This window comes from Aphis gossypii, chromosome 3, assembly GCF_020184175.1.
Source record: "Aphis gossypii isolate Hap1 chromosome 3, ASM2018417v2, whole genome shotgun sequence".
Lineage (NCBI taxonomy): Eukaryota > Metazoa > Arthropoda > Insecta > Hemiptera > Aphididae > Aphis > Aphis gossypii.
Genome location: NC_065532.1, coordinates 38,746,443 through 38,769,566, shown reverse-complemented (window position 1 = coordinate 38,769,566; position 23,124 = coordinate 38,746,443). Strand labels below are relative to the sequence as shown.

The 23,124-nt window shown below is 27.1% G+C and overlaps 4 protein-coding genes and 1 pseudogene across 7 annotated transcripts in view; 2 read left to right on the top strand and 3 right to left on the bottom strand.

Annotated features, from left to right (window-relative positions):
- Positions 1-741: 741 nt before the first annotated feature.
- On the top strand, positions 742-1,601 carry LOC114121503 (uncharacterized). The gene is made up of 2 exons (XM_027983885.2): positions 742-999; positions 1,283-1,601. Exons 1-2 carry the CDS (start codon positions 985-987, stop codon positions 1,523-1,525), a joined length of 258 nt encoding a protein of 85 aa, XP_027839686.1. The 5' UTR covers positions 742-984; the 3' UTR covers positions 1,526-1,601.
- Positions 1,507-5,542, bottom strand: LOC114121502 ((Lyso)-N-acylphosphatidylethanolamine lipase). The gene is made up of 7 exons (XM_027983884.2): positions 5,213-5,542; positions 5,036-5,118; positions 4,588-4,972; positions 3,670-3,818; positions 3,478-3,595; positions 1,808-1,994; positions 1,507-1,723 (listed from the first exon to the last, which is right to left on the bottom strand). Exons 1-7 carry the CDS (start codon positions 5,251-5,253, stop codon positions 1,619-1,621), a joined length of 1,068 nt encoding a protein of 355 aa, XP_027839685.2. The 5' UTR covers positions 5,254-5,542; the 3' UTR covers positions 1,507-1,618.
- A 5,216-nt stretch (positions 5,543-10,758) lies between these two features.
- On the bottom strand, positions 10,759-14,844 carry LOC114121519 (probable tyrosyl-DNA phosphodiesterase). 3 transcript variants are annotated; one of them, XM_027983905.2, is made up of 10 exons: positions 14,748-14,844; positions 14,353-14,609; positions 14,087-14,189; positions 12,368-12,496; positions 12,194-12,289; positions 11,973-12,140; positions 11,642-11,903; positions 11,470-11,585; positions 11,174-11,396; positions 10,759-11,105 (listed from the first exon to the last, which is right to left on the bottom strand). In XM_027983905.2, exons 2-10 carry the CDS (start codon positions 14,540-14,542, stop codon positions 10,980-10,982), a joined length of 1,413 nt encoding a protein of 470 aa, XP_027839706.1. In that variant the 5' UTR covers positions 14,543-14,609; positions 14,748-14,844; the 3' UTR covers positions 10,759-10,979. The 3 variants fall into 3 exon arrangements, with proteins under 3 accessions (XP_027839706.1, XP_050060333.1, XP_027839708.1); XM_050204376.1 differs by having other exon boundaries at positions 14,807-14,825; XM_027983907.2 differs by having other exon boundaries at positions 11,642-11,885; positions 14,353-14,795.
- Positions 14,845-14,966: 122 nt separating this feature from the next.
- On the top strand, positions 14,967-16,561 carry LOC114121520 (exosome complex component MTR3-like; annotated as a pseudogene).
- Positions 16,562-17,561: 1,000 nt separating this feature from the next.
- Positions 17,562-23,124, bottom strand: part of LOC114121507 (leucine zipper putative tumor suppressor 2 homolog) — a 46,517-nt gene continuing 40,954 nt past the window's right edge. For both annotated transcript variants that reach the window (XM_027983889.2, XM_050204375.1), the window contains 6 exons: positions 22,155-22,275; positions 19,927-20,122; positions 19,540-19,861; positions 19,262-19,435; positions 18,510-18,719; positions 17,562-18,288 (listed from right to left, as the gene is read on the bottom strand). In XM_027983889.2, coding sequence (XP_027839690.2) covers positions 17,878-18,288; positions 18,510-18,719; positions 19,262-19,435; positions 19,540-19,861; positions 19,927-20,122; positions 22,155-22,275 — 1,434 coding nt within the window. In that variant the 3' untranslated portion in view covers positions 17,562-17,877. The remainder of the gene's footprint in view (positions 18,289-18,509; positions 18,720-19,261; positions 19,436-19,539; positions 19,862-19,926; positions 20,123-22,154; positions 22,276-23,124) is intronic.

Here is a 23,124-nt window from a genome sequence, read left to right as displayed (position 1 = left end):
CATTGCGTTTTTAAGGGATTTTTGGCGTTTCAAATATAGTGTAGGTATGATCATAAACATAATAAATATAATTGTTTGTGATAATAAATTAATAATTAATGTTTACAAATTTATCGTTAGCAAATACCGAGTAGTGGTTCGCAAAATTTAAAATAAATGTGGCGATAGAATAAATTAAATAAAAACTTAATTTTATAAAACTTTCTAAGAGTTAAGACTAGTATATACTATCTATAGATTCTAAGGAAAAGGTTCTCAACGTTTTTTTTTTTAACTCACAGCACCCTTAGTTATTTTCTAAAAATCCGAAGGCATCCTATAGTCTACTTTGGTTTTATTTAGTAGTTCATACTGTATAAGTAGATAGCATTAGCAATTAAACCGATATGATTGAACATCGCAATATCTCAACAAATTGTATGGAACACAATAGGTTTTATATTATATTCTGTTTTATTACTCAAAGTGCTATATTTTTCACGAAATCGTTATTTTCTTAAAAAAATATATTTTAAATAATTTCGCGGAACCCTAAATAAAGTTCACGGTACCCTGGTTGAGAATCTCTGTTCTAAAGTATTTTAAGTATTGAATATTGATATTTGATTCTTGATTGAATAATTTATAAGTAGATATAATTTGGATGAGGGGTATACCATAGGCAACTCATCAGCCATGGTCATATCATATCATATTATGCTAATAGCTAACCAGGGTCATGGTTGGTGTTAAGATTTCTTTATCAATACAAAATTTGAAACTAACTTGAAAGCACGATTTTATTTCATCGTGCTTGAAAGCATCTTGCCGTCCTGTAACTTGTAAGTCTAAAACGCGGAGGACGAACACATACACTCTACTTGTATTTAAATTTATGTTCTATCTTTACTCTCTTAAATCGTTGTTTTAAATCTATTAACTATAGTCTCGTGTAGTAGTTCGTGTTTTATACATTGTATTGTAATAGTATCATTAGTTTTTAAAATGGAATCTGGCGAGGTAAGAAATTTAGTACTTAAACATTAATCAAATAAAAAAATATATATACACAAGGATGGTTTACTTCTAGTACTTTACTAACTATTAGGAGTCTATCACCACAGATTAAAGGAAATTATATAATAATAATAATAATATAATATTATATTATTTTATAAATAATATTATATTTTATTATATATTTTTATTTAATCTGTGCTATCACTATAGGCACCATTAGTTGAAATAGTTGTAGTTTTCATTATAAACTAATTTTTGTTTTTGTTTTTTTTTTATATTTTAGTGTTTTCCTAATATAACACCATTAGAAAATATGTCATCATATCATTGGAAACTACTAAAATTGAAGGGTCGGTTGGATACAATAACAGAACGTATGTCAAAAAGAAAAAGCGGAACATTGGAACCTTATACAACTTACATGGATGAAGATTCCACTGATAAAATTGATAAATTCTTGTTAATGAGTCAAGTAAAACCATTAGAGTCAGACGATGATGATATGGATTTAAGTAAAATTAACTAATATTTTATTTTAATGTAAATAATTAATTTTAATTAATGTAACATGTAATATAAATATAAATCTTATGACACTATTATATTGTGACTTATTTCACTATTCTTCATTTTCAATTACATTTTCTTCACATATTTTATTTATTAGATTATTAAATACTTCAAATTGATCAGCAAAAACATGATGACCGGCATTGGGTATGGTCTAAAATATTAAAAAACATTATTAATTACTCCTTATAAAGTATATGATGATTTATATTAATTATTAATAGTGAAAATATATAACCTCAACTTGTACAAAACTGTTTTCTCTTTCTGATTTAATTTTCTGACCAATACTTTTATCCATCCAAGTGTTTTGTCCGTAAATGAATGTAATCGGCACTCTTTTATCTAAATGTTGTATACGTTTAATCATTGGATTCTTTGCCCAGCCAAAACCAGTAACTAGTGACGTAAAAGCACTTTCACCGCTAAAACACAAATACAGATTTTTATTACATTATTATAATTTATAAGTTGCGAGGTAATTTTTGAATATGAATATTTCTATAATACCTCTCCCCACATACAAATTTAAAAATAACCTAGACATGCAATAGATATGTAAATAAACAAATACATAGTAAATTAATATAAATGTATATTCTTAATTATTTATAGGTACATAAATACTTATAAAATAATCAATGTTTAGAAAACACAATAACCACCGCATTGTCTATTTTATACACACATGACGTATTTTACATATTACCAAAATGATGTACTGAATTCTTACCACAGTTTAGTTATAGTTAAAGTTAAAGCAATTTTACATATAAATTGTTATTATAGAATTTATATAGAGAATATTAATTGAACTCGAGCTTAATATTAATATTTTTTAGATTTTATACTTAATTTGAAAATAAAACCAAGAAGCAAAAAACTTATTAGAATCTAGTTAATAAAATCCTTTACGAATTCAATAAAATGTAAATTTACTCCAATATAAACCTGAAACATAGTATTTCAGTTAAGTGTATGTAAGAGGAAGACCACACAAAAAGAGGAAGCATCTTCTGAACTATGTATGATTATGATTTAGAAATACTTGACATGTCTTAATTGCATGAATATTGTTAATTTAAATATCTCTTAAGGTACATTTTCCCTACACAATCTGAATGCGGTATCTAGTGTCAACTACCAGTCTGAACATAGTTGGTGTCATGATACTTAGTTGTTCTACTGTTTAATACTACAAAAAAAATGTACCATAATAATTTTATTTTATTATAGAAAGAAATTATTAATTTACACTTATTTGATATAGGTTAAGGATTTTGTTAATACAAATGGAGTTATTTTTCAGTCTTAAGGAATGTTTTCCAAGCAGCTTCTACACAACTATTAGTCTGGACATAATCTGCATCTAGATATTAAGAGCTAGTAATAGTGTTGTAGTATTTCCCACTACTAAGAAAATATGCCTTGAGAGCTATACTTAATGCAACCATTGTCTTTTGCCTATCAATGATTTTATTTTCGATGTGAACTTAACAGTTAATTATACTACTATGAATCATTTTAAGTGCTAATAAACAGTAATAAATTATTGGGAGGTGATATTAGAGCTAAAATACTTATTAAGTTATAACTTATAAACCATACAATAATTAAAGAAACAATAGATACAATCAAAACTTATTAAAAAAAGCTTCAATGTATAAGGCTCAAGATAATTTTGAAATTACTTTCTTTAATTTGTCTAATGTCATAGTAGTAATGGATGTTTCATGCATCTGTTTTTGGTATAGTATATCTTAATAAACTAATAAGTTAATTGAATATAATAGTATATAGTTATTAATGAAAAATTAAACCTAAGTGGATAATTATATTTATGGTGTTATCAGAAAATTAGTTTTAAAAAATTAATATTAGTAATCTGAAATAATAAATAAAACATACGTTGCACGTTGAGAATTACATTGAAATATATACTCTCCAATCACAGTTGATTCTTCTCCAAGAACTGGTTCAAACTTTTTCAATATGTCAGATCTCAAATTTGTCACTAACCACTGACCTTAAAAATTAATAAGCATTCAAAATTATTTTAATGGTTTAACACAAATTAGCTTCAGAAAAAGTTAAATTTACCATAAGGACCAGCAAATCTTACTGGCCATAGTGGATTTAATGATTTAAGAGCATAAAATATTCCTTTGGCCCACCAAGGAATTTTGCTCTTAACATTTTTATCTTCTTCGGGAAATCCCCAAGGATCAGCAAGTATTAAATGGTGAACTCTATACAAAATATTTTAAAAACTACTTACTGAACAAGTTACAAGTATACCAAGGCACAAACAAGATGGGGTGCAGAGATTCTACAGTATTCCATGCCTTAATATACTTTGCTTGTATACCTAAACATTTGCCCTATAAAATCTATCATATTTTTATTTATTTATTTTTCTTTTTTTTTACTCTTGGTAATATAACCCGTATTTATATACACACAGCAATGATAATAATATAAATATAATTATTTTTGTATTCTATAGAGTTGGCTATTAATGTCATTGAGATTTTGATCTCCCATTCTTGGCTATATAAATCTTAACTTAAAATAATTATAATATAATTTTGTTTTATGAAATTAAATAATATGGTCGTGATTGTTGTCAATTTGGTCAGACACTGATACTAAATTAACAGTGGCTCTATGTCTGTAGTACAGAGTGCATGATTGCCATTTGGTGGTAGTATAAAGGCCATGGGCAGGCCTGTTTGGGAACATCTACTGAAAAGTGCTGTGTAACAAATATAATTTAAGTTCTTAAATGAGTGACGATGACTGTTCATAATTTTTTGCTACTATTGATTTTAAAGTAATATACATTTTTTTATGTTTCAAAGATACAGAGATAGAGCTATTTTAAGATCAGTTATCAAAACCAAACAAATAAAAGGTATTGAAAATTACTCATAAAATTACAAATTTATGTCATTAATAAATATTCCATCCCATACATTTAAATCTCAATCTGCACCTCAGTATAACTAGTTGCTATACCTTTCAGGATGTTGTATAGAATAAGCAGTAGCTAAATATCCTCCAAAACTATGACCAAGAAGAATAAATTTTTCAAGCTTAATTTCTGATCTCCATTTTTCAATAGAATTTACAAATTGATGTTCCACTTGTTCAGGGTCTGTATTAAATTTTGGCCTAGAACTACGACCAAAGCCCAATAGGTCCATGGCATATACAGGTCTACGATTGTTCGATATATTGTCCACATTCATACACCAAAGCCCAATACCAGCACCAAAACCATGTAACAAAACTACAGGGGTTTCACGTTTATCAGTGTTAACTTCTAATGTCCATATTTTATCTTCTTGTTCAACGACTGGGCCTAGGTTAACATATCGAGTTCGGTATGGAGATTGAACATCTGTAAATAATTGTTAATATTGAAATGTAAAACAAAAATAATGTTAAGGTATATGTGATTTACATGCAAACAATTTCCTCTCGGCATCTTGTAAACATTTCCAAGACATTGAGCTCCAAGGAAACCAGCTCCAAAAAGAACACCCTCTAGAACGGTAATAAAAAAATATTATCTTCTCCAAATATTTGTTCTATGTTAAAGTTATCTATATTCTATGATGATAATAAAATAGTATCGCACCTGTATATTGATGAAGCCACAGAGTCGTTTACTTCAGTCATGATTGAAATATTTTGAATTTTTTATTAATACGTTTAAAAATTATTCGACACATTTGTTTTAAAAAAGAATGAACATGCGTTTAAATTGTACACTATAATAGGAACCCAATATTACACAATAGTGCACAATTTACAGTCGACAGTTTGAATATCAATAATTAATTTTGGAATATAATTTATAACGTACGTAATAACTAAAAATAAATTAAGCTGTACTATACTACTATTATCTATATAAGACGTAGTAACTATTATCCTACTGTAATAATTTTTGAATGATAATAATATTCTTTATAAGTAGGTTGTAATAATTAAATTAATTATGTGTACACATTTATTTTTTCCTAATAATTAAAAATAAACATCCAATTACGAGAGATGAGAATTAAATTAATTTTTATTATCTTATAGTTGTTCACTTGTTCTATGTTTATTATTCAGCAAATGCAAATCGTAAAGAAGTATGAGTAAATCAGTAAATGACAAATTTAATGTATTGTGTAATTTATTACAGATAACAAAAACGTCAAAAACTATGATAGGTAATCTCATCACAAAACAATAATAAATTATGTTTGTTCATAGATAATCAGCTGTAATATTATACATAATATTATCACAGATTAAATAAAACTATAATCATATAAATATATATATATATATATATACATATTAAAAGGTGGTTAATGTTTTAATGATCTGAACACCTTAAAATTAAATACCTAATGTTTTAACATTTTTTAATGTAATATGTAACCATATCCAACAGACCAACCGTTGTCAGAACTGTAAAGTTCAGACACCTAACGTTAAAATTAACTAGATAGATAGATAGTTAAATTTCTCTAGGAAATAATTTAATTAGGCAGGTAGTTTATATAATTTTGCTAAAAATCAAAAATAAATATACAGTTTATTTGTTTTCACAACTGTCCCAACGGAATACATTTAAATTAGTCGAATTAGATAAAGTATCATTTTTTATACATTTCAAATTTTCAAACAATTTGGATGTTTCATCATTCTTGCAGAATACCGTAAATTGGAAGTTATCTTGAACACTTGTGATAAGTTTTGCAGCATATCCTCTCTTTCGTCTTGATCGTATTGTGTACATAAAATCTAGAACGTGTGGTTTTGTTTGGCGGTTTAGCGGGTCAAAATCGCATTTCGAAAGCAAAAGAATTGATGCAGCAGATTCCTCATCCTCGGGCGATGTTTGATATAAAATAAATGCGTGTACGTTATGGTCCATGTTTACGGTATACCAACCGATTATGAATTTTAAATCTGAATCGATCTCAGCATTATATTTATTAACAAATTTTTTTACATTATTTATTGCGGAAACACCAGAAAATTGTTTGATAAACATATTACAATTAGGTATTAATTTTTTAAATTTATTATTAACACATTTACCTACTTTATTTCTACTTTGTTGTATAACGATGAACTGAGTACCTATCTTAGTGGGTAATTAGAATTTGTATCGACGTGAAGTGAGTACTGAGTATACAATTGTATAGTGTATACTGTGCCCACAGGTCATATGGCATATTGGCCATATCTATAATATAGTCAGTGGCGTATTTAGGATTTTGTCCAGGGGGGGGGGGATATACGTTGGAAAACATAATTTCCTCGATGGTGGGGGGAAGGTACACTTACCAACATTATTAAACTTACGAGTAAAAAAAAGACCAAGGGAGGGGGAATCTATCCCCCATATCACCCCCGTAAATACGCCACTGAATATAGTTATAGTATATTGTACTAATCTATGCACTATCCACAGTCTATAGGTATACCACAGAGACAGAATAGAACAATACTATAAAATACAAATACAATACAATACAATCTAATACAATGGGTATACTGTACACACAAGATCACAACCCTGAACCCACTTCCATTGTTAATCGAATGTGCGTTATAAAATTCGGGTAATAAATATGTGTAAGTGGTTCCAAAAATTTTCCCTCCTTTTTTTATATAATTTTTGATTTTTTTTTTTTTTTAACTATTATCTACTTACTTAATATGTTACACAAGTAATTTACCAAATTATTTTAGCAATAGAAGCAAAACATGTTTTTCTAAAGCTCTATAGTTATGCCTTCGGGTAGTAGTTACATAATATAGTTTAATTAAAAGCTTGGATGTGTAATTGTGATTTATTAATATTGTACTTGAGTCAGCTCACTAGACATAATGTTATTATTTTGTATACTTATAGGTATATTTTAAAATGTATTCTAAATTATTTGAAGTATATGGTGTTGGGAAAAAACAAATTATACTGCATGTATGTATTGCATTTTGCTACACCTACCTATACTGCCTTTTTTTTTTGATATTTTTTCCTTTTGCTTTTTTTCTTAGATTCGATACATATTATAATATGTTTATCAGAGAATTCAATTTTTCCACCTCATATATGGGTAGAAAAAAGTTCAAACAATCATTGCACAACCAATGCATGCAAATCTTTCCATAGCAAATTTAGTAACTATTTTGAGTCTCAGCATCCTAATATAAATAAATTTATTGAAGTTTAAAAACTTATTCAGATTGAGATAGTAATTTTAATACAAAGTTCAAACAAGCCTAAATTACATGAATTACAAATTAGAACCAAAATAATTTTCATTGATAGACAAATGAAAAAGCTTAATAAAAAAAAAATATCTAATTTCGAGTGCCTACAAATATAGGCTAAAAAATATAAGCCTAACCAATGTTATAGGTAAATATTACCATGTATTTGTTTTATCGACTAATTATATGTACTACTTCTTATTTTGTTTAACTTCTTGATTTATTATTTTTATAGTTATGTAATTATTGTATAAATGTTGTATATTATACTTAATTCTGATATTTTTAATAACAATAAAACATAAAATAATTGGACTCAAAATATAAAAAATGCTTATTAATTAATACATAATATTATATTATATTAAATATATTTTGTTAATTTTATAAATTCATCTATTTATGTGGATATTTTTAGTTAAATTTATGAACCACTACTTAATTCTATATGGGAGGCAACTTGTATAAAATTATGAATTTCTGAACTATCTGATCATCGGAGACAATTATTGTCTATTTTTTGTAAATTATAAGTTAACTTTTTTATTTATGATAAGGATGGAAGACAATTCGTATGTTTTAAGAGATAACTAGTATGCACCGATTCAAATTATGAATTTTGAACAAAACTTTGTGGTACTCAGTTTAAAAATCACTGAGTACATCCCATAACCATAAATTGATTTGAGCAATTTAAGGTAAAGAATATTATTTGTTTTTAAATTGTGATTGGAACTGGTGATAACTCAATAACATAGTATAATAAACATTATTATAAGTACTTGGTATATTTGTAAAATACAAAATTTGTCTGAGTACACTTTACTGAGTAGTAATTATGAACAAATATTGATATATTTACAGCATACGTTCCCAACTTATGGTCCACTAGATCCGCGATGGTCTACTAGTCATACTTACAAGCTTTAAAAATATTTTAAATATTTCATTTTCTTTTAAGACATAACACAAACACTGATTGTGTACAGTACTTCGTTTATTTATAAATTTATATTATACAGTTAAAATTTATGTTATTATTTCAACCGATAATTTTATCTTGTTTATACATTAAGATTTGATTATATTGTCAGATGTACATTTTTTTAGAATATTATTTTGCAATAAATTGTTAATTATTTTTAACTTTAATAAAAAATTATCAATTATAAGCATTATTAAAAACCTGTTATAAGGAATTTCATTATTTTTTATTTATTCATAATCTAAAATATTCTAAAATGTATGAAAAAAATTGATTCTTAAATAAAAGAAAATAAAGAATACAATTGAGGTGATCTGTGATGTATAAAGTTCTCCAAGTAGTCTGTAGCACCAAAAAGGTTGGGAACATCTTATTTACAGTATTAAATAGACTATAATTATCATTTATTCTTAATATTTCAAGTAGAATAACTTTTAAAATTTTATATTTTCAGATTATATTATGTCAACATTTAAAAAACTTAAGCTCATATTATTATTAATAAGATACTTTGTAAAAAATCTAAGTATTCAAAAATATTGTCTGTAATTACACTTAAGAATTTCAAAAATAAAAATTTGAATATATTATGTATAATTTAAACATAAATCAACCTTTCATTAAATAACAGCATTCTATTATCCAAATATTGATAAAAATGTTAACTGGTTAAGCTAACTACTTATTGGTTAAATAAATTATTTAGTCATGACTTACACTTTACTTAATTTATACTGTTACCTTTTGAGTACCTACATAATTATTAATTATTAATTTATTTTAAGTTGATTGCTGTATGGATAAAATACAATTTTATAAAACTTTATAATCATAATTTAACTTAAAGTAGCAAAAAAAAGGAGTTCACTCATGCTGGCAACTTCCCTTCAGATAAAAGATTGTTAAACAGTCTTTATAATTAAAATAGACTAAAGCAGGTTTCACTCCAAACTTCAATAGCATCCTAATTTCCCATATACCATTATGTACTTGACTCACCATACCATTTTAAGAGGCGTCGAAACCTTAACTTATTAAACTAATATTGATTTAATAATAAATCAAAGGGTTCAACCCCTGGACGACTTTTCTTATAATGAGTTTTGTTTTTAATTATTATGTACACGTTTATGTATGGCTACCACTTTTACTTATGTGTTAATACAGATTGTGAATTTTCTGAATAAAAACAAAAAAAAACTTATAAGTAGGGCTCAAATTTATATGTAAATACATATTTTTACAGTGACTTGATAAATTCGTTTCAATAGATTTCCAATTAAATGAACTATATTTTATTTTACATATTTCTCAATAATTCTATTTTTTCCTTCATAATTCAACAATTTGATCATTTGCAATTTATTAATAATTATTAATTATAAAGGTATACAACTGAATTTTTCAATACAGACAATTTTATTTCTCATGTTTCCAAAAGTACAAAATATTCGATATTTATAACCTCAATAAACGATAGATAACGATTAAAAATTTAAAAATACATTTTATCATAAATTGTAATAAAGATAATTACTATTTTAATTTTTTTTATCTATGTTTTATAAATTTTAATACCTTTTTAAAATAATTTTACTATTAAAAATATCATTTGTTCCATTACGAATAATAGGAACTCATATGGATATATTATATAATTAAATATTAATAAATAAATCATATCAGTAAAATAAACATTTTGAGTTTTTTAACATATATTTATGTACATATTTTGGTTTCATAAATACATATAAATCCGAGCCCTACTTATAAGTAAAAAATATACTGTATAATCCTTATCTTGGGTGGGGCTACACAACAGTATTGTGATTATATTAATTAAATAATTTATAGCTAAACCTTAAGTACATAATGTAAGTATAATTGTGATATGTTTCACATATCTAAACAAAAAGTTAACTATAATTGGAAACTGTTGTATTTTAAAATTATACACGATATAAATAATAATTTTCTATTGAAAAATCATTCTGTGGTGAATATAAAATTAAAAAATTCATATTATTTAAATATTACAAGGTATATAAGAACATTAAAAAAAATGATTATATTAATTTAGGAAACTATACATTATTTCATTATATTAAAGTGTAAAAACTAATTTATAATGTACCTATTACAATTGTATACTCCAAGGACAATCATTGATGTCGTATTTAGTTAATGGCAAGTCAAAAGGTAAAGAGAAATATGGTAATTTACTATCTTCGGTTTCAAATATAGAAAATGTATGAGATTCAGTCTGAAAAAATAAGATAAATAATATTTAGAAGAATAAAACATTTATAATATAAAAAAATATATAACTACCACAAATTTAGGCAAGAATAAAACTCCAGCTTCTTGTGCCATTATGTAGTTACCCTGATCTTTTTGACCTTTTAAATTAATTCTTCTGCCCCAAGCAGCTTTTGATAAATTAGCGCTAGTTAACAAAAACCAAGACATTTTTGTACAACATGGTGAAATTCGGCAATAGGTTTTTATATGAGGCATGGCCTTTGTTCGTTTTCGTGAATGGCACTGCCACAAGCTGAAAAACAATGTATCAACATAAATACTATGAGTAAGGTCTAAATTGTTCAAAACATTATAAAAATATTTACCACATGAATTCTTTAAGCCACAATTGTTTTTGGTGTGTTTGGTTACTGTAAGTCAAACACATACCATCCATTGGTCCATTCCAACTATTCAACACATTTTTTATAGTCGGGTAAATCTATAAAGGTACAATTCATTATTTAGGTTGAATACTTAATTCATTGTTTATCTAACCAGGTTGAAGGGAATCTCATATTTGTCTATTTTTGAAGGATCATAACAATTAGCAGCTGATAGACTTTTGATAAACTCTGATTTCAACCATTCTTTGTCTGAAGTACCCAAAGAACCCAAAGAAGAACATTGAGCTATTATAGGCCAATCTGATGGAACACCCATTGGTAGATAAGCATATTTTTCTAAAATACTTTTCAAATATAAATGACCCCATAACTGTTCTTGGTGCTTGCCTGGAACACTAGGTATGAAAAACACACTACACAACAAAACATTTTTAATATTTTTTGTTTGTCATTTTATTTTTTAGTATATTCTAAATTCTTACTTTGCTTGACTGAAATCAACTTTTTCAATTTTTTCTATCCATTGACTTAATGATTGTTCATCAAAAGATTTTAAATATCGTAAAATATCTATTTTAAAATTAGTTTTTGAATTACCGTCTGACGTATTATCCTCCTTTTTTAATGGAAATTTTGGGCTTACCCAAATCCTAGAATTTAAAATGATTAAATTAAAAACAAAAATAACAATAATTGTTTTTACCCTTGAGTGAATTTGGTCCAATCATCTTCACGCAAATTGGCAGACATAACTACAACTCGTAAACTACCATCAGCATAAGCAAACATTGATACTTTGCTAAAATTTAAAATCCAATTTAATTAATAATTAAATGTGTTCAAAGTTTTTATATAATGTTTATAGAATAATACTGACCTATGCTGATGACCAAAAGCATTAGCATTAATTATTTTTTTATGTTTAATATGAGGTATCTTCTTTTTTAAATCTAATTCAATTAAATTTTCATCACATTGTTCATATAATAGTGTAATTTTTTTGCCCCTGGAAAAAAATATAAAATTTACTTTTAAAAATAAATTATTACTATAAATTAAAATTACATTGTATAAACTTATCTTATTTTAAGTAATATGAATATGAAATTATTCTAAATAATATAATAATGATACTTAAGTTATTCCTTAAATGTTTAAATAAAGTTTGATACAATATCTTAAGATTTGAGCTCTTAACTGTAAGTATTAAGTATAGATTATAAGTGACCTACAATTAAATATGTAATATACTGATAGGATTTAAAAATTTAAAAAAGGTTTGTACAAGATAATAAGTTATACACTTTACATGACAATTTTACATTAAAATTATATTTAAATGTCAAATCACTGTGATACACTAAGTATATTTGTGTACTTAAAATTGTACAGTATCATTTCTGATTTTGATCTGTGGGAATAACCTCTTAGGACAAATGTCCATAATACATAATATTTTTGTCATTCTGAACAATAGAATTGTACAGTATTAAACATATAAATAATGTGAAAGAAAACGGTATATAATTAATAATTAATATGAAGATGAAAAAATGAATAGAAAAATATATTGTTGATGCCATTGATTGTTGTACATGAGCTTTGGTAATTTTGTAATCTTCTCTAGGTATATTACTAAGACCCATAAATTATTAATATTTTCTAATTTTTTAGTAAGAATCGTTATTATTAACCCGTAGATTTAAATTGGTATAATTATGAAATAAATTTGGTAAAACGTAAAAATTGGCAATAGGACTAATATATTATTAGAATGGATTTTTATACATAACATATTTATAATAAGCGAATGCTGTTTAATAAGAGTAAGAAAAGTTTGTGTTTCATAATCTGTAAAATCTATCAAAAAATGTATTTTTTGATAAGAGTATTTTAGAATATTTTAGCACATTTCCGATATATTGGATTATATTAAAGGAAATATTTTAGTGTTAATGCTATACCTAACTCAAGAAAAAAATAAAAATTTTTAATTAATGGTAGGTACAAATAATTAAAATTTTGTTCGGGGACAATAATGTGACAATTTCTCAAAATGTATCTCCTAGTATGACCACATACCTATTGGTCTTAAGTCTGTAGATGTTGAGAAATTGTTCAGCATATATAAGATAATAATCACGAATTGGCATACTAACTACTCCAGAAAATTATATTATATTATTATTGTACATTCCTTTAAAAACATTGTATAATATTGATTTTTTTCTGATGTTAATGCACATATTGCATATAAATTATCATAATTATACTGCATGTTTAATTTAATAAAATATTTAAAAAATTTTTTTTTGCTTATGAATTATGATTAGTTATGATGTTATAAAAAACTAATTTTAATTTATTTTTTTTTTAAATATTTTGGGAATGTTTCATCAATTTTTACTGCATATAATATATAAACATCATATTTAAAACATTTTAACAGAATATAAATCTGGATTCTAATTATTATTAATGCAGGGTGCTTTTCAATAACAGTAACATGCTTAAAATTTTGCATAAAAATGTAATGAAATGCGGTCAATACAATATATTATTAATAGGTTATCAAGATTTACTATCAAAATATTACCTATGACCAGTTATAAAATATTGAGCGAGTAACCAGCCGAGCTCGACCACGAAGTTTATATGAAGTGATTCAGTCAACTCACCAAGACTTTGGTCCAAGAGTTCTAAAAAAAATTATAATAAGTTACAAATTTGATTTTGTATGTTTCTGATAAAATCATAACATTGTTAACACCTTAATAGTAAATTGTAAATACTATTACTGCATTAAGGGATAATTCTGTATCTGTAATTGTTATTTTGAAATATATAGTATATTGTACACACCTGGAAACGAAAGTGTTGATTCTTCAATGTGAGTACCTGGATCGCATTCTATCGGGGACATAAATATTCTGAAAGGCTCGGCACGCTCCAATTTTTTGTCAACAGTTCCTTTTGTACGTTTCCATACTTCATCGGTATATGAATCTGGACCGTTGGACTTTCTCTTCAAAGACTTGGATCCAGACGCCATTTTTGAAGTGGCGAGCTTGAATTGAAACTATTATGAATATTATACCACAGAAGTCAAGAATCTGTAACTATTGTAATTTGTAATAAGATTAAAAAAATTTCAAACAGCCGAAAGACTGAAAGAGGGACAAGTATCAAAAATTAACGAACTACGAAGGATAAGAAAACGAATAAACAATGGATTTAGGTAGGTATATGGTACCCACACAGGTTCAAAAATAAATCTATGAATGTATGAAACTGGCACTGCAAATCGCATACGAACCGGTCGCGGTGTACCTCCACAACCACACTACGGCTATACTATCTACTATAGATATTAGATAAGCTGCCGTGTAATGTGTTCTGTGATTCTGATAAACGACTAGAAACTGCGTTTAGAGTGTTTAGACTACAGAACAATTTTTTGTTTGATACTGACTAGGATGCCTACCACGATTTAAGATGGTATCTTAAATCGTGATGCTTACACATGTTTATAGAATTCAAGGGCCCGAAGGGACCATACCTTACCAACAGTACTTAATGGATAAAAGTAATAATAAATTTGAAAAAAAATTAATTGCGTTAATGAAGGCTGTGCGATGCAATACCAAAAATATTTCAGCCTATAGAAATTTGTGTAAAATTTGAATATCAAAATAACAAATAGATATATTATAATTGAATATTTTACTTATTGTATTTTTTTTCTATCAAGGTATCAAAACTGGTATTGTTACGCTAGCTAAAGGTCAGCTTATTTAAAATGTGATGGTACAAAATTAATTTGTTCTGTATTTGTCTCAAAAGAAATTCCAATTAATATGCTAAAACTGATGAACTGTAATGAGAATTTAAATTTGCCACATTTTCATGTAAACAACAATAGTTATACAAGAGATTCTGAAGAATGCCAATTGTGCAATGAGCTACGAAGAGTTTTAGAATCAGCTAATTGTAGAGTGAGTGTTGGTCAAATTATTAAATTTATGATAGATTTCATACATCAAATATACATCAAATTTCTAAATATTTTAAGATTTGATGCTTCTTATAGTGTCAACATTAATTTTAATATTAAATAATAATTTTTTATACTTGTCTGAAAAATGATAGTAATTTATTAGTGTAGTGTGCTCAGAATATTGGTAGTACCTACCTTTATGTTATAAATTAGATTAAATTATTTTAATATATTATTATTTTTAGGCTGAATTTGCAAATTTTGAAATTCATATTAACATTCTAGTATTAGAAAATGATGGATCTGTGTTGGTCGTTTGATACTACAATTACAGCTGAAGATCTTACACTAATGGATGTATAGGTACCAATTTACAATATGACTGTAGCCACTTCATTGGTTTCAGGTTTATTATTTTTTTACATAACCAATAAACATGCAGTGATTGTTAATGTGTGCAAGCAATAACACTTCTCTAAAACATTTTATTGAAAGAGTGACGTATGTTACAATGTTCAAATTATTGTTTTAAAGGTCTAAAAATATATTTTACAAAAATAATTAAAATTTAAAGAGTCACTCTGTAGTATTGTAAGTTTTTTGAGTGCATATTTTCTACATTTTCACAGGAATTGGTCACAATAATGGTTATATTAAATTTAAATTTAATAATAAATCATTACATGTTATAAAGTATTTTTAGAGGGAGCAATACATCTCAAATTTAGTTCTATTTATCTTCTATTAGAATTTACCTATTAATGTTTTAATATTTAAAAAAATTTTCTTTTTTTCTTTTTATAGGGTATTTATAAAAATAAAATTTTAGTGAAGTCTACATACAATAAGGAAATATTGTGCTCATCTAGGATAAATGGAGAAAATAGTCACTGTAATGTTAGCTTATATGAAGAATTTACATGAAATGGTTCAATACTTCAATAGATATTAATATGTTTCCAGATTCCGTGCAAACTTATCAAAACTAGTCAAAATTGTAAGCTATACAAAATAATGATATCTGCATCTAGAAAAAATGTTATTGATTATTTTGAAAATGACCCTAAAGAATAATTAAAAATTTCAATTAACTATTAATAATACTTGAAGACGATATATCACTGTTCGCCTTGATTCAACTAATAGTATTTGTGTTACACAATTATACCATGTTGATCAGTTTATTAGTTTAGTTAGTATGCTAAATGCTAAAGAATTTTCCAAAGCCTTTCTCTGTTTATACTATTGTATGCTTACTTCTAGTTTAAAAATATCATATGCAGATCTTTTGTAAATTTGAAATTTTTTTCCATAGTTTGTCTTAAGAAAAATATTTGACCAGCAGATAGTTGATTTATTTTTTCTTAATCCACATTTGGTAGTTGCCTATTATCTTACGTATAAAAAATTATATATTGAAAGAATAGGAAATAGGAATTGTTCAAGACCGCTTAATGACAAACCATTATGAAAAACGGAAAAAAATTACATATTTTTAAAAAAATGTTAAGAGAAAATAGTTGGATGCGTAAGTGTCGAGGCATCTTGTCCTCAAGTATATATAGTCTCTGTTATAGTGTAAGTACTTAATTTTGGCTAAATGTATTACATGTATCAAATATTGGTTTATATCAGAATTATTGATAGTCATTGAGTTTAAACACTTTAGTTAGGTACTTAGGTAAACATATTTATCAATATATATATTTTAGTGACCATTGTTATTTTCCTGTATATTATTATTATACATGATGTATTATTACTTGTTTAAATTAATTTAAATATGTAATCATAAATTATATTAAATACTTATTAACTATTTTTCCCCTGATGTTTTACTATTCAGTATTGCCAGTTAAAATGTTTTTGTGATAATTAAACTTTTATTGCATTTTGTACAATTTATTTTGTTCAGAATCATTATTAATCAATAAATAATATGTATAAAATTACTAATAGATTTAATAAATTATTAAGTGTAAACTGTATAGTTTTGAATTACCTTCAATTTTGTTGACATTTTCAAAACAAAACAATTTGAGAATGATTCAAATAACAATGAATAACAATAAAATATTTTTAATTATTTGTAAAAATGTATATTGTAAAAAGTACTAATCGTGTTAAAAATTTGCACTTTTAATAATACAAAATTATTGATGTGACTTATCGAATAAGTATTCACAATATGTATGTATTGCTACTATACAAAGAAGTATACTTATCAATATGATACATAATTTCAAAAATAAAAGACAATAAAATATAAACATAATAAGAAATAATAATAATAATAATAATAATAATGATAAATGGTAAAAAATTCACATAACAATATATAATTTCCAAAGTGATAGACTTTTAATAAAAAAAAAAGTCCTTAAATCTGTCTATAGTTTAATGGCGTTTACGGTCTTTACTGTGGTAGCAGCGGTTTTTCTGGCAGTGTTCTTGCCGCTGGTGCAGTGGTCCGAGCACACGTTCATTTGAACGGTGAGGTTCTCGATCTGTGCCTCAAATGCCTGCGTTCTCCTGAACATTTGCACGTAGTTCATCTGAAGCTGCCTTTGGTAACACAACACTTTTTCCTTCTCTTGGAACCACTTCAACCTTTCCTGATCCCAATTCTTCCGTTCCTCGTTAAGCACCCGAATCAATTTGGCCGTGTGTCGTTCCAGTTCTCCGAATTTTTCCAGTGGCGAGTCCGCCTCTGTGTCTTTTTTCGGAAACAACGACTGCAGGTCTTCTGTACTGTAGCATCCGGACAACAACTTGTTTGATTTATTCAACTCGTTCTCTACCTGCGCGCAAGTAAAGTGCGTCGATTAATATAGTAGGTACAAGGTAATAATACATATTTTAATATTTATTGAGGCGATATAACTGATATAAATACTGTCAACTAATGTTACTAAAAATAGTATAAATGTGATAAAAATATAAAATATAATTAGGTATCGTGTTTTACAATACGGACAGTATTGTAGATGGAAAAGTCAAATTTTACAATTTAACAACTTACTTGTTCATTGAGTCGTCCGACGAGCGAACATAGTTTATCTGCTGATAATTGGTCATCATTGCCGTCACCACCACTGTCACTGTTACTTCTTTCAAGACGTCTTCCTTCAAGTTCGTCGATACGACGTTCTTTTGATTCGAGCTTTTGTAATAGTTCTCTGACTTCTGATTTCAACGCGATCACTTCATGGCCTTTTGTCGTAAGTTCACTCTGAAAATTGGTGCTGATAAGTATGATAATAGTGTCACATTGTTAGATTATTTGTACATATTTATAACATTATTATTTATTCCAGAAAAAGGAGATGGAAGGGCCGATCGCCACATCTGTCTAGTTATTTTTGTATATAAATAATTTTGGTTATATTTAAGTATTATAATAAATAGCTCATTATTTTTTCAGTTATTTGATTATGATTAATATTGATTGTATGGCAGTTAAATAAGTAGTTAATTTAAATTACGATAGTAAGTAACATTAAAACAATTTATATTTTGCCATTTTGGTAATTTAGTTATTTATCTATTAATATTATTATTAATTGTTGTAATTTGTAATTTATTATTACAAAACATCATTAGGCATTTATAAATTTGATTTCGTACATATTTTCAAACTTATTTAATTTAAAAAAATTCAACTCACTTCCTGCATTACGATATATTTGAGCTTAAAGCATATATATATTCCTATAATCTTACATTTTTTAGTATTTATACTTATATATATTTATATATATAATGTCTACGTACTTGAGTATCTTTCAGTTGTGATTTTACATGAGCTAGTTCTCCGGATTTCTGACATAATCCCCATTCAGTTTCCTCAAGTCTCACCTTTAATTCGTCTATTTCTTTTTTCAAATTTGTCGTCTCGGACTCCAAACCTTCGTTTTCTTCTTGTAATCTTTTTTTTTCATCCTGCAACTGAAATTAAGGCCATACGGTTAATATTATATATTAAACAATATGATAAAATTATTATTTTGTACATCATTATGCAATAAACCTTTATATATATATTTATTTACCTTATACGTCTGCATCATGAGCATCTGTTCCAGCTTAAGCGACTTTTGCGCGGCTGTTTTGAGTCGATTATCTCCCATTGCTTTGATCCTCCGCAATTCCCTGTCCCAAGCATTTTCCTTTTCCTGGTAAACTCTAAAGATCACTTGCTCATTGTGCTCCATCGTTTGTCGTAGGTGCCTCAATTCACGGTCTCTGTCTCTCAACACTGTTTCCATTTCTGACAACATAGTAGATTCGGATGGTGAAGGGGTCAGATCCAACAGACTAGCTGATCCTTCGGATGCCGAGCATCGTTTACTAAGCCTCGCGAATGACTTTGAACTATATAAAAAAAAAACCTCTCGTTAATGCATACACACATTAACACCTCAGTGTTCTATATGTACCTGGGTCGGTAATCTCTATAGGAACTGTATGAGGAGGATGATTTGAAATCGTCTTGTTGCCCTAGCCGAAATTTGCAGCTGGTTTGAGCCGGTAAGGACGACATCACCATTGGAGATGCTGAACGAAGTTTTCGATCCAATGTGCCCGAAGATATCATATTTGGTTTCTTAGATTGATGGTGTAGTTCATTGGTACCTGCAATTTGTTGATAAAGTAAATTGAAGAAGAAACGAAAATGTTGCAAAATTGTTTAGATTTGATTTAAAGCGAATATTGTTAGTTTAACTATTATACTTTAAATGTATAGTTACACAACCACAGTGGCGTATTTGAGGGAGGGGGGAGGCAACAGGGGCATTTGCCCCCCTCGAGACTTTTTTTACGCAAAATACGTTAGCACTGAGCTATTATTAAAAGTCAAATTTCATTATTATGCGTATTGCGTATTATTATATTATTTTTTAGGATTATAACTGTATACAAGTTAAAACCGTGTCTATAACAACGAATAAAGTACCTATTGCATTCAAATTTCCTGATATTGTAACAGTGAGAGATTTTTGCATTTTGCCCCCCCCCCCCCCCCCCCTGAAAAATTATCCCAAATACGCCACTGCATAACCAAACCATGCACAACGACAGAATATTATTTCTCATGAATCATGATCTTATGAGTTACGAAGCGATACGTAAGTAAAAAAAGTTCTAGTAAACTATAACGATAAATAATACGATACAAATTACTTTAGTTTAATATATTATATAATATAACTAATTTTTTAAAAAAACGAATAAATTCAAAATTAATAGTATCTATTTAAATTAATTATAATTTATGATGCGCGTATCGAGTTTGCCTCTGGCCGATGGGACTGGTTGCTAAAGTAGTAAAGTATGTTCCGGTAGGAATACGAGAGGTAGTTAGTTTGATTCCGGGCGTTAGGAATTTAATTTGCTGTTTTATCAAATTTAAGCTAGTGTCTAACTGTTGTTAGGTTTCAGGTATGTAGGCGAGTCAGATGAAGTAAAATAAATAATCTCATATCACAAAAAGCGACCTTAGAAACATCTGCAGCTGTAGGTATAGACAAAACCCGTGCTGAAATTACAGCATAATATTGTTTAACTATATAAGGTACCTAATACCTACAGCCTACAGGTACTGAGGTACCACCTAGGTATATATATTATATGTTAAGTTTAAAATAACCAACAGAGTCGTTCTGTTGTATAGTATTTTTTGAGTGTTTAACTTGTCATTGCAGAGTACTGAGTAGGTAGGTCATTGTAATGAATATATGTTAAATTTGAATTCAATGACAAATCATTACATCCGAATCATCAGATTCTGACTTCTGAGCGGATGATGAGTCAGTCTATTTTAAATTTATTTACATTATTATAAGTAGTATACTCGTCACTCGTGTCTCGTATATTTTTAGTATATCACGTTTAACTAATTTTTGCCAAAACATCGCGTAATTATTTAAAATAACTTTAAAAAATTTGAACGTATCAAATGTCTATAAATACCTACTAAATAAATAATAATTAAAAAAATATTTTGTCCCTTTATTTTATGTCAAAACATTACTTATATAAATATTTTTTAAAAATCTCAAGTCCATGATTATTGATTTTTGAGTTACAAAAATAAAACCAAATCGACATTGTTTAAAACTGTTACTGTTATTGCTGTGTAAGCTGTATTCCCGTTTTCGATAATTGAACCCAATTATTTTATTAACTACCGAGAATTTTTTGGACACCCTTCCCCAAAATTACTAAATCGATTTAATTTGTCTAATTAGTTACCAGAAACTTCAATCAATATTTAAACGTTTGAATTGCATTTAAAAAGTGATAACAGAATCAAAACGAAAAAACAACAACAACATAATATATTGTATGTATATCATTGTAAAACAATTAACCAATACATACATTAATACATTCATTCGCGGCCATCGTTCCACTCAGAATCTAATTAGTATTTTATAGTATTTTACAGCCGCAAATTGAACAACCGTTGAAATTCTGTTTCGAAAAAATATCTTTAGTTGGGTACTATATTATAAATATGCATATTATAGGCGTTCGTTTATCTCGTACCTATCGGTCTTTCGCGGAGTAATTTAGCGTTTGTTATTATTATATATCATGTGCATAAAAACAGCTATATGTACGCGGGAAAATCTCATTATGTGTATTGTATAAATGTACTTACTGCCATATAGATGCCTGTGCGAGGATCTGGCCAGGATAGGCGTGGAGCCATATCTTTCGCCGTTGTCGGTGAATCTCATTGAACCCGGCTTGAAGGCCACTGGACGGATAACACTGTTTCCCTGCAATAAAACGTCCACGATGAGTATGAGATAAATATATATATTAAACATAGGTAGGTATACACACAGTAAATAATATTACGATTTATTATTATCGTATAATATACCTATTATGTGATTTGAATAATTCGTCGGTTAGGCAGTAGTTTTATGTGGATGAATTTATTACCGAATGGGTACGACAACGTCGTGAACATATAATATTAGGTATATTATTATTATATGTACCTACGCATATATCATTGATATAATATTCCCGTCGCGGGAGTAAATTTAATGTGTTATGTTTTAATTATCCGCGGTGACAACATAGTTAAGTAGTTTTACGAGAAAAACGGTCGACGCGCGATTCGCGCACAATTGGTTTGCGTATTCTATATTTACGCGTTTATTGCTGTAAAATAATTCGTACCTAATTTATGCAAACAAAATATATACCTACTTAAAGAAATCACGATCGTATAATATAAATTGAGTTTACGAACGTATACCAGCTATACACTAAAAATAATTATTTAAGAGCAGATGAGTATCCGCTGATATTAGAATAATTACAAATATTTTTTATACACATTCGAAGCATTATAATATGCGATTGAAAATTTTTATTTTAAAACTTTTAAACAGTACAATTTTTTAGTATAATATTAATATATTAACTCAAATTAATTAAATAATTAAAAAATATAACATTTATACACATAAAATGCATAGGAATTACATATTATTCACAATACACGCCGTCCATAAAAATGGATCAAAAGATTGGGTACCTAACTACCTATCTATACTTAAGTAATTTTTTTTTTTGACAGATATCTTATACTTAATTTATTAACTTAAAAATAC